Source organism: Oncorhynchus kisutch, linkage group LG24 (genome assembly GCF_002021735.2).
Source record: "Oncorhynchus kisutch isolate 150728-3 linkage group LG24, Okis_V2, whole genome shotgun sequence".
NCBI lineage: Eukaryota > Metazoa > Chordata > Actinopteri > Salmoniformes > Salmonidae > Oncorhynchus > Oncorhynchus kisutch.
This window is the reverse complement of record NC_034197.2, coordinates 16,192,101-16,208,808: the sequence shown is the minus strand read 5'-3', so window position 1 is coordinate 16,208,808 and position 16,708 is coordinate 16,192,101. Positions and strand designations below refer to the sequence as shown.

Genomic DNA, 16,708 nt, shown 5'->3' with positions numbered 1-16,708 from the left:
CACGGAACTTTAAAATAATGCTATATTCAGTGCATTGTGCACATAATGATTATGCTCACTCTCTTCAAATGATATCTAATGCTTTTAGTGTCTTGTATTTCTGAATAGGGACTTCGGGGCTTTGATTTTCGTTATTTTTGCTCCGTTTGCTATGCTGCTGTGCGAGCGCGTCGATAGCTGCGCAGTGACATCACCCGCGTCCTCGATGAATGGAGCTGTCTTTTCAGCACCCATGCGTCTGGCCCATCAGAGACACATTTATTTGTATTTTATTTAACCTTTATCTTATCAGCGAGTCTCAATGTCTCTTTAGAGATGAGCCCCGAATTACATGAATTACAGAAAATTCACACATCAACATAAATGCAAAATGGAAGCAGAAAGAAAACACAGGGTGGTAGATTCAAATGGTTAGAGCTGCAGAAAGGGATAGTAAACGTCTACTATCAATTAGCCTATATAAACACTTTACATGTATGTATACGTTTTTTTCTGTTGCATAAGCTAAATGGCTAACTTTATGAAATTATTGTATGTAGCCTAATCTAAGCAGTATACATTTGAATCTGACATAGACTATGACTTCATGCCCAATTCCAAATGGCGTCATTATAACATAATTATTAGTCCATTCCAAAGCAGATTGGTTCATTTACTTTTGAGGTGTTACCTTTCGGCCAATGACGTGGTCTGGTAGTTGCATTGGATGCGTGTTTTTTCTTGATGTCACTAGCCATTCCAGAGTAACATTGTCAGTCATTGCCTCACAACCAATGGTAAGTTTGCATTGGCTGGACTCGCTGCTGCTCCTCGAGTCCCTCCTCGTGCTGTCCTCGCCGTGCACGCGCGTGGTACCCACGGTCGTGAGGAGGAGGAGGATGTTGCGCGCGAAGGGGAAATGGCTGCCGAAAACAAGCCGGAAGGTAAGAGAGATATAATGGGATTAATTTACCAGTAAGACAACTATGTGATATACAATATTTTAAAGTCAGACTTTGGTGAAATATGTGATGAGAGACGTGGAGTTTTTACAAGAATAGCACTCTTGTATTTCCTCCGAAATACCAGGCAGCTAAACGTGGAGACAACATTACCTAGCCAGCTAATATTAGCTAGCCTTCTAGCCAGCTATGCCCATCAGAGCCTACACATGATAAAAACAAGAAGACAAAATAGCCAGCATGATCTAAGAGCCGGATTGTATAATCCTAATTTATTCTAGATTCAGTTCAGTGAAGCAGCAAGCTAAATAGCTATAAAACAAGCTAAGTTAATGACAACAACATGTCATTGCCAACTTCTCTTCTATTTATCCAGCTTTGAAAATAAGCTTGTTTTTATTACATAAACGCAAGCAAGCTATTACATAGGCTATTTGACATGGAATATCTATAACACCCTACGTATCAAACGTTAGATTGTAGTTTAGTTTGCTTAGAATGCATTTTAGCCATCCAGTGACCATGTCTGGTAACAAAAATGCTTGCTTGCAAGTCCTGGACAATCTTTTTATTTACTCGACGAGATCACCCGTTGGTTGAGGTTCCTGAAAGGGAAAGGGAACTACCCTATCGAGTGAGATTTTAGCTGGTGTCGGTCTTACAGACAACATTATATTATTGCTCAGTTAAAAGTGTTATTTTATAATCATGTCGATGTTTGCTATAATATATATATATATATATATATAAATAAAAATAAAACTAGAATGTTGTACCATACACAGCTTTGGAATTGAATGCCACCAGATGTGTCTCAGATGTGATGGATAGTAAAGATTCTAAAGAGCGTTTTTAATTTAGCCAAAAAGGGTGTTAACTTTCTGTCAAAGGGACAATCTGAAAAGGAAGTTTTGATATTCTAGCCTATTTCACTATTGAAGTTAATTTGGGTTGAAATGTGCATCTGGTCTGGATCCATATTGACTTGAATATGTCATTTAATTAGGAGATTATAACACTTGAGTATTAGTTCAACAGTCAAAATTATAGAGGACAGGTAAAATGCATTGTCAAAATAATCAAAATGTTATCATAATAGAATAAGTAATAGTAAATAATTAGAATAAGACAGGAGGAATGCATGCATTTAGAAGCGTAACATGTTCACAATGAACATTGTTTAATTAAGGCTATTATGAAGCTTGATTATGACTAAACCATATTTACCTGCAAAGTAGATTTGTTTAGAAGAAAATCAATGTTATAATTAGTATCCTAATTGCAGTAGAAGTATATGTATACTGCATCATAATTATTGATAGTATGTAATAATACAATCTAGTGGACAGCCTATTCAGTCCTATAGTGTATATAGGCTTAGTATATGCATTTTAAACTTAAAAATGTGCACGGTTTTCATAAACATTAGAGTTGTTCTTCGTCGTTTTTTAAACTGCAGTCGAGCTTTCTTGCATTTAGTCTACGATGCTCTTCATAATGTTTTCAAATACATTAAGTTGTATTGTTCATATGTAACCAGGGGGTGGTGACAAAGAGCGAGCTCATATTTTCAAATGGCTGGCAATATCTGGAATGCATAGAGTGACCTAAAACAGACATCAAATAGTTAGATACACTAAAATGTTCCATGTTGACACACTAATGTAGAGAGAACTATTGATGTCAAAATAATTAGGGGAGTGTTCATTTAGGGTGAGCTTGGTAGCCTCAATAGGGAAAAATTGTTGCCATCCTGTACTTTCTATTTGTGTATGCCTTATCACAGCTTGAGCCACCTCCAATGTAGAATAAAAATACTATACATACTTATGATCTAGGTTTACACAATAAAGATAACACTGATGGTCAATGTGTTCCTATACTGTTGTGTAAGACCACAATAACAAAGATGAGAGAGCTGAGCCTGTGAGCTGAGCCTCCTAAACAAAACCCCACAGGGGGGTGGTAGTGAGCTGTGAAAAAGGAATGACTATACCGGGACAACCTTTACATTTAAAGTGTAGTAGTAGGCCTAATGTATATGACAAAATTAAAAAGGGAGGATACCTATCTCTGTAATAGGAATGACTTACTACTTCACAGTGGCGTTTAGACCTAATGCATTACATCCATACACACAAGATGAATGTATCTATAGTCACTACCTTTGTTAATTTCTTTGCCTCTCCATCACCAGGAGCTTTTACTGAAACCCTGACTTGAAACTCCCATTGCTGAGCAGGTTGAGTTATTTTCGGTGTTCCTGTGAGGTTGGTCAGTGAAGGAGGGGGAGGGGGAGGATGAAGGAGGAGAGAGAGAGAGTGCTTCATGCCTCCACATAAACACAATGTCCTCTCAGGCAATCTGGAGCCGGGTAGCTTTTACATAGAATAGTCATCCAGTCTTTGTTTTTCTATCCAATATTAATTTAAAATCGGTTATCCAATGATGTGTCTCAGTAAAGGAACATGTGAAGAATATGGAATAGACTAGGCCTAGAGATTAAAAAAAAAAAAAAAATCTATAATATTATATTATTTCAGCACTGCTACTAATGCACTACCGTTTTCCTGTATATCCAGTAATCCTCCCACAGGTATTAACACCATCTCTTTTATCCCTTTGTCCTTGAAGCACCTGGACTGTGGTGGGGTGGGGGCTATAGGTATAGTTTGCTTGTTTGGCAGGTCTCCTGATGGCACTGTAGGTCACATCCTGTGCTACTCCCATGGGGATATGAGCCAGTCTCTCTCAGTGGTCTTCTTTGTACAGAGTAACACCAGGAGTTACTTCTGACCCATCTAACTGATTGCTAGACCCTGGGGGATAGGGCTTTCCCCAACACTTCCTAAAGAACAGTGAGTCTAAGAATACTACTAGTCACGGAGGGAACGGAAATAGCAGGTGTTGAATGAAGATCATTCCAATAAAGTGACACATCTTTCCTTCTCAATTTAGACTTTAAAGTAAACCCCCGACACCTTTGAATCCTTCAGGACTTCAGAGTGGTGATCATGTATTTATAAAGGGTGTGAAGTGGACAGAGGCAATGCCAGATATGTTTCTTATATAAACTCCACTAACTTAGTCTCCTTGGTCTGTAGACAGAAGGCCATTTCTCTCCTCTGTAGCCTAGCCTATCTCTGGGTCAGTACACTTTACCTGGTTATAACATGTTCTCACTGAAGGGTATCTTCCTCAACAGAGAAAACATAACCTTGTAGGTCAACTTGAATGTGATATATGGTCATACTATACTGTAGACCTGTGAGTAAGAGAGGCTATAATACACTTTAAAAGTATCAATGCTTTTGCAAACAAATATGGTAGGGGCCTATTTATAGTTGATGTCTGTCTGGGTTTGGAAAGTTCACAGATTGCAAAAATAGAATAAGTCATCTGGAAATCACACAGTCATTAACTTCAGTCAGGCTGTAGCCTAGTGTTACATCAACGAACAAGTGACCTTCTCCCCCTGATCTCAGACAGGCCGTTTTTTCCTCAGCCATTCCTTTGTATAGTTCTGTGTGGAATCAACCAGGAATCAGGCTGGAGATTTTTCCTTTTCCTTAATTGAATTAGTGAGGTGTGGATGGATGGAAGTCTGCTCCCTCCGTGCTCCAGACTCTGGCTGCCGATGACAGGTGGTGTCATACCTTAGACCAGTCTGTCTCTATGCCGCCAAGGCCCTCTCTGATTGATCACATTGATTCATCCAGCTTACTACTGATGTGATGTGGACCAATATCGACCTGAATCAAACCCAGCCAGGCCTACAATGAGCCTGATTGCTAGCCCCTTCACTCGTCATTAGGGACCATTCCCAGAATAGGGGAAAAAAATAGAACTGTTCGTTTAAACCAAGAGATGCATTATTCAGCAGCATAGAAAAAAATAATGAATAGAATAGATAAGCAATCATGTAGGACTATACCAACGAGCAAGCAAAATGTCTGGCACTATGCTATGGAACAAATCAATCAGGCTGGATCTGTCAGATTGTCTGATACGCATGTTTTGTTTTTTAATAGCTAATTTAGAACTCTTGAGTTATTCTACATATGTATAAAACCATGATGCAACGACTTATTTTTTGTTAGATTTTTAAAATAAGGTGTATTGTATGCTAGGCCTGTCAGAACTGTTTGGAAATATGATCTCTAAGATCATTGAGATGTAAAATAAAATGTGCCAGACTCAGTGACAGCTGAAGTGTCAGTCTTGAACTTTCAACAGTGACATAGAACTACTCATGAACCACTTTTCCCACTTGCATAAATGGTGTGTTAAATTTTTTTTATGTCTGTGAAAGTTTCAACTGTGCACCTAATATCAAAATATTTCCTTCACTTTTCACTAGAGATGCCTGGTGGTGGAAATATTTTGGGGTGTATGACCATGCTTATTGGAGCTTAGGTGTACCACTTTGCTCTTTGTCAGTAGCATTTACTATTTTGAATATAGCCCACTGTATAGCTGTGGATGACTATTTTGCTGAAATATGTTATCTTTACACCTCGGCAGTGAATAGTGCTGATCACCCGTCCTGTTAGTTGTTTCTTTTGGTCATGATACTATATTGCAGGCTAACTCTTCACAATCCAGGGGTTTAGGTTAAGCCAAGGTCAGGGCTAGGAGTAGTACTGTTATCCAGTTTCTGTTGTGTCTGTAATAATTCTGTCTCCTGAATAACTCAAGCCATAGATACATTATTGTGGGGTTTGTTTCTAATCTGTTGTTTGCAGGTAAACATCTTCACTGTCCTGTCTGTCAATGTGTTTGCATGGGGGAAAGAAACAGGGCTGTACTGGGCTATTGTAAGCATCTGGGAGAATACCCTACTTCTTTTCCTCGATTTTCTCTACTCTCTTTTTGCCTCCTGAAGGACTGAAGAAAATTCGTAATCCGGATCGAATGTACAGATCAGCTGTGTGTTATGCCGGCCATGCTCCTCCTAAGAGTATCAGTGATGACACAGAGATGAACAGTAAGAGAGTGTTAATAATACTGCATCCCCCCGTGGCACTGTGCTCTGCTCCGAGAGCCCACTATAGCTGGCACATCTATTATTCATTCATCGATTCATTTATTTACCTCTTGATTTTCATCTGACCCCCCCCCCCCCCACCCCCACCCCCTCCTCCTCTCCTCTCCTCTTCTGCTCTGGGTGTTCCTCCTGGACCGGAGAGGAGCTTGCTGCTCTGGTGATTGAAGTGTCTGCTTTACGGGATCATGCTGTCAATAGCAGAAGTGTTGTCGTTAACTAAGAGTGATTGTTTCAGGTTGATGCCAGGAGATCAGGAGCAGGTCAGGCCCTGAAAGAGAAGGAAGGCTACCACTTGGAGCTAGAAGCTCTCCTATCCATTCATCTGGATGAGGAATGCACTGGGATAAGGCTGCTATGTTTGCTAAATGCTAGAAGTGTTTCTATGGCCCTGATAAGCATAATTTCAGTTTTAACAGCTAGCCTAATCAAGAGGAGCCTCCTTTGAATTCACAACATTCCGGTAATGAAAAGATTGCCATGCATGCTGGAGCGTCGTAGAGCAGTTTGTGTCTCTGTGAAAGTGACTTCTTTCTTCATGCTTAAAGACCACAGCAGCTTCCTTTACAGTTCCTCCACTGTCAATGACTCTGTTGATCTAGGTAATGAAGTGTATTTGGAGTAGTGTTTTGAAAAGAGAGACTGAAATCAACCACATCTCCTTGTTATGCTCTTCACTCATTACACTGTTCTCCTTGATATTGCTTTAGCCGCTTCAAAGCTCTGCGTTTTTACTCAACACACTTTGAGATGTAGATTTAGAGGCAGCAAAGGAGTTGGTTGGTGTTGTAGTCTGTGATTCTTAGTGATTGGGATTCGGGACTAACGCATCACCCCCCCAGCTGTGACTAGTCTGTTTTGTGAGTGTTTTCTCTAGTCTTGCTCTCCCTACATGCTGGTGCGTGTTATTATGGCATCCTATTCCCATGTCAGGCGGCCTAGTTAATGTGCTCTCTCTGCCTGCCTGGCTGGCTGCCTGGAGGTTTCACCAGGACACTGTAACGCTGCTCAGAGTAGCCCAGGCCCAGGCAGGTAAACCGGTGATCTGAGTAATTGTGGGAGTAGTTATGACAAAGGGCTGGCTGAGTCCTTCCCTGGCTGACTGTGTGTGTGCCTTGTGTGTGCCGTGTGCGTGCCACAAGCTCTCACCTCTGCTCTCCTTGAGATGGGCTTTGCATGGATGGGTGAGAGCTGAAATACGTAAAGAGATGTTTTCAGTTTGTTGCAGGCAGTTAACTGTTCGTGTGCACGTTTGTTGAACTTCCTGTCTAATATGTTTTGCAGCTCTTTGACTTAGCCTTTCTCAGCCTCACTTCTGAATATAGGCCTGTTCAATTTAGTAACACCATGGTAGACTCAAATCTTCAATCTTTTTTTACTCTAAGTAGCCTAACACTGTTATATAAATAATTCAGGCTAACTAACTACAATATTTGGTTGGCCAGCATTCCACAAAAAGTGTACATCTCCCTCTCTTCCCTCCCCATCAAGAGTCACCAGACTGTAAGAAAGTTGGCCTGTAGAGTGGAGTCTTTGACTACAACCATTGTTATTATGATTACTGTGAGGGAAACATGATGGCACTTTAATTTGCTCTCTTGTCATAGTAAAGCCCTTCTCAAGTTTCCCCCCTAGCAGTGGGCCTAATCAAGCATTGTTTTGACTTTCAGAAGTATGGGCCTACTCACTGCCTCTCTAATCATTCATATTTGAAGAGATTATGCTAATCAAGAAGAGTCTGAGGGGTATACTACAAAACAGGATCAATGAGATGTGCCAAAAATCTTCTGAAATAACTTTGTCTTTTTTTGGTTAAGGTAAGCTTGAAATGAGCATGGTCTCATTGACTCAACAACCAAAAACCAATTTCTAAGTTTAGCTTCCTTAACGAACCATGTTATTTCCGGTTGTTCATCAAAGTTAGCTGGCTAACTCATTGATCCTGCTTTGTAGTATACCCCTCAGGTTAGTCCAATCAAAGCCTTGTTAAGCCAGATGCAAAATCAGTGAGATCTTAAATCTTTTTAGAGTTTGGGTATAGGTCTGTATTGGCATCATGCTGTAGAAAGAGTGAAGAGGAGGTTTATATAGCAATAGCTTAGATTTGTCTATATTTCCGTTAACATAAAGGCTAGTTATGGCCAATGCAACATGGCAGTCAAGATGGAAATTAAGAATGAGGCTTTTGATGCAAATAATATGCTGAGTGTATGATTAGCTCATTTTAGAGATGGAACTCAAATGCTTTATTTGTCATCAGAAGTGGTTGTTTGTTTGGGTAATGGCAACAACTCAGCAAAAGAGGTTTACTCCCCTCTACCTACCTTCCCCCCTCCCACATGTCTTACAACAGCTCACCCAGATTGATTGCATTTGATTGACAGCATGTTATTAGCCCAGCCCTGCATCTTGGCTGACCAATCAATGCCTTCTAGCTCTGGTTTCGCTTCAATCAGTGTTTTTATTCCTACTATTCTAATAATGTTTTCAGTGTGGACCAGCCACTGGAGAGGGGGAAAGTGTTTGTGGATGGCCTGGGTCTTTAGTGGGCCTTGAGGATGAGGTTAGCAGTGTTTTCCTCCACAAGGATTGAGGCACTTTAGGGTTGTTTCTGTCTGTAGACAGATAACTCGTTAGGCTATTCACTTATTTGATCCCTATGTCTGGTTCTAATTTATTTGGATCTGGTAATTATTACCCTGTAAATGCTCCAGGCTCTCTAATTGTATACCAGTCTGTTTGATTTGTTCGATGTTGTTTTAGCATGTCTTGTGATGTCTTTGCTGTGTCATGTGTTTCATATGCTTGAATGGGCCTATTGAGTATGCCTAATGAAAAATGCATGGCTGAATTGCATGTTATAGAAAATATGTTTGCTGCATGGCTGTGTGCTTGACTTCCTTTCGTGTATGGATGTTTAATGCCTTTAATATTGTTATTTATGGTTGTTTAACATTTTGTTTGTTTATCTGATTGGAGTTATGTTTCTGTTATATACTGTGTATTCATGTTTGTGATATAGCCTAGTGTTGTTCATCTGTCACTAAAGACATAGCTAGACTATATTGCATATTGAATACTGGGCAGTTGTGAATTATTTTGGATTTAGCTTAGCTTAGCTTAGTAGGATCTTTTGCAGGAGAACTTTCCTGCAATGCAACTTGCAGTGGTGGAAAAAGTACTCAATTGTCATACTTGAAAAAAAAGATACCTTAATAGAAAATGACTCAAGTAAAGGTGAAAGTCACCCAGTACAATACTACTTGAGTAAAAGTCTTAAAAGTATTTGTTAAATTTTTTTTTAAAAACTTTTCTTTAGGAATGTAGTGAAGTAAATGTTGTAAAAAATATAAATAGTAAAGTACAGATACTCAAAAAACTACTTAAGTACCTGTACCTGTACAGAGCCAATCTGTAAATAGCACACCCAACTACCTCATCCCCATATTGTTATTTATCCTCTTGCTCTTTTGCACCCCAGTATCTCTACTTGCAGATCATCATCTGCACATCTATCACTCCAGTGTTAATGCTAAATTGCTATGGCCTATTTATTGCCTTACCTCCCTACTCTTCTGCATTTGCACACACTGTATATAGGCTTTTCTATTGTGTTATTGACTGTACGTTTGTTTATGTGGCACTCTGTGTTGTTGTTTTTGTCACACTGCTTTGCTTTATCTTGGCCAGGTCACAGAAAGTAAATGAGAACTTGTTCTCCACTGGCGTATCTGGTTAAATAAAGGTGAAATAAAAAATAAAAAATTAGCACTTTAAAGTACTTTACACCACTGGCAACTTGTAGTTTATTTGAGGTTTAAAAAGGCTTCAGTTTGTAATTTCCACTTTGACATTTCAGACATGTTTTTCTCTTACGGAAAAGGTATTAACTCTTACAAAATAATTCAAATGTCCTGTTGCTGCAGGATTATTTCCCTGCTTTGGCAAACTGGCTCAAATTAAGATCCTACCTCTGTAGTTCTTAAGAAAGATCTTAGATCTTCACAAGTGCTTCACTAAATAGCCTAGACACTATGCACAGCCAACAATGGTTTACTGAATGAGCCAAGGAACCATAATATTAGCTCACCATTTCCCCACAATATGGGCAGCACTAGGCACAGATTAAAATGAAAAACTGTCACTCTCGGAGCACACTGAGCCAGAGACGGAGGAGGGAGGGTTTTGTGTTGAGGGCCAGGGTATTGATTAAAGATTTGTTTTTGTCAGCCTTTCCAGCCTCATGACCCACGCTCTCATCTCCAGGGTGGGGCCAGAACAAGCTAGCATGACAGATACCCTTAAATTCCCCCAACTGTTTGCTGCTTCACAGGCAGGATCAGTGATAATCCAAAGATCAGCACAGAGGAATATATATTGTTGGGGTCTATTTGATTGAGGGTGTTCTGACTCATGAAAAGGCATGCTTTATCCCCTCCCAAGTCCCTACTACCAAGGAATAGAAATAGGCTTGACAGTGTGCTCATCAAAAACAGGCCCTGTAGTAGGCATAGAACAGCAGATTTTATAGGCCCCTTACTGGCTTTTGAAGGGGCCCAAATCACCTGAGTAGTCGGGTGGTACTGTAGGTGGCTAGGCCCTAGGCAAACTTTCTCTTAGACAGCTCCTTTATCATCACCAGGGCAATAATTGGCTGCCCACCAGCCCAGCCCTGCTCAGCCCAGCTCAACTCAACTCAGCCCAGCTCAACTCAGCACCTTCCCAGCTAGCACATAACGTTTTGAGAACCATGTGTTTCTTAGTGCTTCGTGAGAACATGGTTGGCCTGTGGTAATGGTGCAGGATAGTTGCTTGACTTTGGAACATTGTCAGCACATTTAAGTAACTTGACAAAAGAACTTTCATTTCATTAATTAACAGAACGTTTCCTTAAAGTTCAAACATGGTTACATTTAATACATTTAATTTACATTTTGGTAATGTTCTAGGAACGCTCTCCAACTGCTTTGACATTGGGAAAGTTCTCAAATAGTTCAGAAAATGTTAAGAAACAACCTTCTGTGGGAATTTCAGTACTTCAGCATAACGTGTCCTACCGGTTTTCTCATGGTTCTATTTAAAGTCATGTTCTCAAATTGTTCAGAGAACATTACGAAAACTTTCAATAAAAAACACAAGAAACCTTTATTAACATTCAGAGAATGTTCTAAGAATGTTATTTACAAACCTGTACGTTCCTTTATTAGCATCAAATGACTCTCTCTCCTCTATCTTGTTAAGTGTGTTCAGGTGTGTTGACCGCGCTAACTAATTGGCCACACGTGATCTTAATGAGTGCTTGTTTTCCTTTGAAATGGGGTTTGTTTGAATAGACTAAAATAAACATCCCTGTATGAGTTCAAAAAAACATGACATGCTAGCTCCCTCCTGGTGGCGCAATGGACTAATTCAATGGATAGCGAACAGAAGATTATAGGTTGAATCTCATTGATGCCGTTCCACAATAAAAAGGTTCATGTGACTGCATGATTAATGCAATCACATGCTTGGAGTTCAAAACAGTTAACCCAAACTAAGCTAGCAGTGTTATTCAAAGTTTTATATAAACATGATCGCAGAACGTTATTTAATTACCATAACATAACCTAGAATTTCCATTCTCAGAACGTTATTAAAACCTCCCAGGAAAACTTTCAGGGAACCATAGTAAAACATTCTCAGAACCTCTCTGCAACCTAAAAATGTATATTTCCAGAACTTCCTTTCTCAGAACGTTAAAAAAACCTTAGGGCTTCGTTCCAAGTGCCAATGGGAAACCAAAAACGTATGTTCCAACAACTTCCAAAGAACCAAATGTGCTAGCTGGGTTCTGATATAACAAGCTCTTGTTTTTGCCTGTGTTGCACTTGTGTTTTACAACCAATTGCTTGTTGTTAGCCAGATGGGATAGTTTATTTTGTGGGCTATAATAATCATACCTGCATAAAATCAGACACACATTGATTTGATTTGCAAAACAGGATCGTGGTTGTTTCTCATAATGATGGAATTCTGTAGGGTGGTGGAAACAAATATATTTCATAATATTCCCGATAGGTGTCTATTGAGGGCTAGTCTATTTATGTAATCTTACACACAATTAACTCTGTAGGCTTATTTGTTGGTAGATGAGCATTCCCTAATCTGAGAGTATTAGCGACTAAAATCGTCAGTCGATACAGACTGGCAGGTATACATCGACAGATAAAGGCCTTACTCATCAGTTTGGCTTAGAAAGTCATCGGGGGTCATCTTAGATCTCAGACTCTTCTAGTTCAATTTTCCATTGTTGTTCCTTCCAATTTGTGAGCTCTTTCTGTTATCAGCCATGCCTTCTGATATATCTTACATCATAGCCTTAAAAATGTGTTGACCATGTTTGATATAAGGGACTTGATTAGGCCTATAGAAGGCTGCCTACCCAATGGTGCAGCATTAGACTGTGCCTTTAAAAGATACAGGCGTTTCTAAGCCAGGATAGCCAGGTATCTCAAATTGTTCTGTTCATTTACACATAGAAACTTAATTAGGCAGATGGATGTTTGACATGCTTTTTATCTTTGTATCACAAACCGGTTTTGAGAAAATCATGATGAAAGTGGCCATTTTAGGCCTTTTTTAAAAGGCGTTACATGTCTGCTGTATCATCTTGGTGTCATTATATTCCTTATAGCTATTCAACTGTATTCTTACAGGGTTCAGATGTAAAAAAAGAAAAAAAGAGAGAAAAAAGGGCAAAGGGGCAGATTATTATTAATATCTGTATAAAGAAGCAATGCACACACACCAATAAAACATTTCTCTTTAAATGAAATGTTCATTAAAGTAATTAGGAAAGAAGTGAAGGGTGTTCAACCAGCGTCGAGGTGCAACCAACATTTTATATAATCATTGAAAAGGAAAAGGCACAACGCTCGCTCACCATTTTTGACATTTTATTTAAACAACTATTCAATTATAATAATTTAAAAAAAGGAACCTTTATTTAACTAGGCAAGTCAGTTAAGAACAAATTCTTATTTACAATGACAGCTTTACCAGGGAACAGTTTGTTAACTGCCTTGTTCAGGGGCAGAACAACAGATTTTTACCTTGTCAGTTCAGGGATTCGATCCAGCAACCTTTCCGTTATTGGCCCAACACACTAACCACTAGGCTACCTGCCTCTTAAAAGTAATTACATCATTTTAAAATCATCTGAAAACTAAGCAGCTCAATAAATAACACAAAGATATGTCAAATCAGGTAATGCCACATTCCAGTCTGAAGAAAGTATGCTTTGAATGTGTTTTTTTTTTTAGCATCAGACAGGAAAAAAGACATACATGTTCCTGAGAGTCGTAGCGTTCAGGAATATGGTCATAATATTTTGTAGCTTAAACCGTTCAAACGCTAGAGACAAATTCATATGAGGAAAACATTTTCAACATGCCACATAGGCTCTATGAAGCCCACCCAAAATGCTAGAAAGCACACTATAGACCAGGGGTTCCCAAACTGTTTAACTCGAGGCTCCCTTCCAGCATTGTTGAACGTCCGATTTTTATTAATGTGAGCATTCAAAATTCAAAAGGCACTCGCACATCTGAGCTGTCTTTTTTGCAGGTGCATGGTAACAGTTGAATAAGATGAGAAAATAGAAGGAACCCTCTTAATAGTATTACTGCTCTTTAATAAGCTTATGCCGCGTAGAGTAGACCAGAAGGCTAAACTGAAAAACCTAACCTCTATCAAATAAAAAGACGGCAGAGCTGCAAAGGTACTTCTGTGGAAGGGTGTTTATTTACATAGTGAATCCGAAAGAAAAACAACAGTACTGCCACCAAAAGTATACATCCTGACAGCTTAAAACAATGCTGCCCCATCAACAGCTCAATCCAAAATGGTCGCCCTTTTGAACTGAAAGAGAGGCTCCTTTTGTATGGGAAGCCCCTCCCATCAGAACATACTAAACACTTATTAATTAAAAAATGACCATCATCAAAGCCTACATTTTCAACTCAGCTAAACATCATGCATTATATGCATTGCACCTTTGCAATCCTTTTCTCATGATACAACATAACAATATAACACATTTACAAAATCCCATCACTACTGACATGGTGCCCATTCACAAGAACAAGCCATTCGGGACAGGCACTACAAAGCCAGCCCAATTGCCGTAGCTCTGGTCCTTATCCCAGCATACCCGGAAGCTATTAAGCTTATTAAAAAGCAGTGACATTAATGTGAGCATTGCCAGAACAATCTGAGATACCTCAAATATTTTTGGGCTGTCCTGGTGTGGAATCGTCCATAGGCCTAGGCTACTGTATTACCAGCACATTGATTAGCATGCAGGACAGTAATATCAAAATGCAAGGCCTTCATCTAGCTAGTCTGATTCATTTCATTAGAAGCAGATAAATCCCAGATTTCCCAGGATGTCCCTTTCGATGTTCAGACGGAGAGGGAGACCACCACCATTTCAATATCATTTCATCTAATGAACATCTTGGCCTATCTGATAAACATCTAATTCAAGTCTCAGATTTCATTTATCCTTAAAGTAGATGAGAAATAAGAAATACACATTTTACAAGGTGGTTAGGCCTAGGTCTAGAAGACAGTTTTAAAAACAGTCAAATTATTCATTTGGAAAAGAACAGTCACATAGTTTGTTGTGTGACGAATATTTCCTTTAACTCAATTATCGCCCCCCTATTTTGTTTATTTTAAGCAACAAGTTTTTTTTTGAACAACATCTCTATTTTGGCAGATGTTCCATTTCTGCATAAACATTCTCAGAGGTAATTTGTGGTTCAGATTAATCACTGACTTTCAGATGTTTGTCAAAGCCTTATGTTGCGCGTCTGGCATCCAACCTATTCCCATGTGGAAGCAGGCTGGGGCTCTATCTATCACACCTACTATATATATGTGGATTCCCTTTCGTCTCTCCGGCACAGTTGACAAACCTTTTATTAGTGAGCAAAACTCTGTTTGAACTAAAGCTTTCAAAGGAACACCTTCTCCTCCTCCACAGCTGTGGAAAAGCCCAGTGGAGAAAATCAGAGGATCGCTGAAATAACATGGCAACAAATTGACAATGTGGGCTTAATAAATGGGAGAAAATATGCTTCAGTTTAGCATTTTAAAACAGGTTCTGTGGTTTGTTCTGTGTTCTCCAAACAGAGAGCCAGTCTGAGCCTAATAACAGGACGTGAGCTTGACAGTGTGAGAAGCGGAGAACATGGCCCTCCTACGGTGCTCAAGAGGTAGACAGTGAACATATCTGGAACGTGAATGCCATATCTGAAACACGGAGATTTGCTCTACTCTGAGCTTTTTAAACTTGACCCAATACCTTTTTTTTTAACTTAAGTTGCATGCATATTATATGCTACATCCTTATAACCAAATTGTACAAACAGTTAATAAAATAACAATGAATGGGACTGATGATGATATCTCCCCTCGATGATGTCGTCTGAGGGTGTGAGGGATAGGCTGGCTAGGTTAGTGGGCCTGCTGCTCCTCTGCTGAGGAATGTATTATAAGAGCTCTGTGTGTACTGTATTGAGGAAGGAGAGAGATGGCCAAGACTCGCCCTGGACACAACTGGTTAATATCGGAGTGTGGTTTGCTCTGCCTTGAAACATCACCTTTAATGCTGGAGCCTGGACTCAGTGGACAGTGGACTCATTGGAAAACAAACAACATATGAACATTCTGCAGACAGAGTATGCTGAAAGCTAATCCACAGTTAGAAAAAAGTTTGAGTTAGTCCCACAATAGCTAATTGGTCTAGTCTTAAAAAGCAAAGCATTTAATAATGCAATCTTTGACATGTTTTGCCCTTTTTGTTATGTACTTCTCTTTTTGTTTGGTTAGATATTCGTGCGTGATTTTTTACCTTATTGCCCATTTCCTTGTTGTTCCTAATTTGTCCATGTCCCGTTTTCCCTCTCATTTCCCTCCCTGGTGCATGGTCATGGCTAGAAGGGATCCAGCTTTTGTCAAATTAAAGTCCAAAGTCAATTTTTTTTCTCATTTAAGCTAACCCTAACCCTTTTCCTAACCTTAACCTAATTCTTCTGAACTGCTATGTTAATTATCTTAACCTGCTGCGTAAATTCTCCTAACCTGCTACAAAAAGTCAAATCTGACTTTAATTTGACAAAATCTGGAACCTTTCTAGCCATGACCCTGGTACATCTCTGATCATTTAGCTCTATCCTGTTTGCCTCTGATGTCAACAATAACACCACTTTGGTGGTACCTATAAGCAGATGCTGCACGGGCTTGTTAATTGGGCGAAGCGAATGATTACAGATACCTGTTCAGCTCAGCTCATATAAAAATAGTTTACACACACAGAATTACTAGGTACAGCTGGATGCAGCAAACAGCTAAAGAATCCATCTCTACTACCTGCTCCCTGTGGGAGCAACACTAAACATGGCTCTGATGTTTCTCTCCCTCCCTGATCAGGTGGCTGGAAGAGCAGTTTGTACCATGTGAATGAATGGTGGGATTCTACAAGCTAGGGCTTACTAGACTGTTCCCTTTCAATAGGTCTCTTGACATAGGCCTAGTGCATGACTGGAATGGAGGTTCTGTACTTAAAATCATAAGTATTTGCCATGGGCTCTCTGTGCATGGGCTCACCAGAATTGATAGAATGTTAAGAATTCATCCATTAATAGCCCTGTAAAATACATTAGCAGGAAAGAATGCA

General features: G+C 39.5%; 1 protein-coding gene across 7 annotated transcripts in view; it reads left to right on the top strand.

Annotated features, from left to right (window-relative positions):
• The first annotated feature begins 734 nt into the window (after nucleotides 1-734).
• Nucleotides 735-16,708, top strand: part of LOC109869206 (calmodulin-binding transcription activator 1) — a 435,704-nt gene continuing 419,730 nt past the window's right edge. For 5 of the 7 annotated variants that reach the window (XM_031804278.1, XM_031804275.1, XM_031804274.1 and 2 more), the window contains exons 1-2: nucleotides 735-923; nucleotides 5,827-5,928. In XM_031804278.1, the coding sequence (XP_031660138.1) occupies nucleotides 899-923; nucleotides 5,827-5,928 (127 nt within the window). In that variant the 5' untranslated portion in view covers nucleotides 735-898. The remainder of the gene's footprint in view (nucleotides 924-5,826; nucleotides 5,929-16,708) is intronic. The other 2 variants (XM_031804272.1, XM_031804276.1) reach the window with 2 other exon arrangements.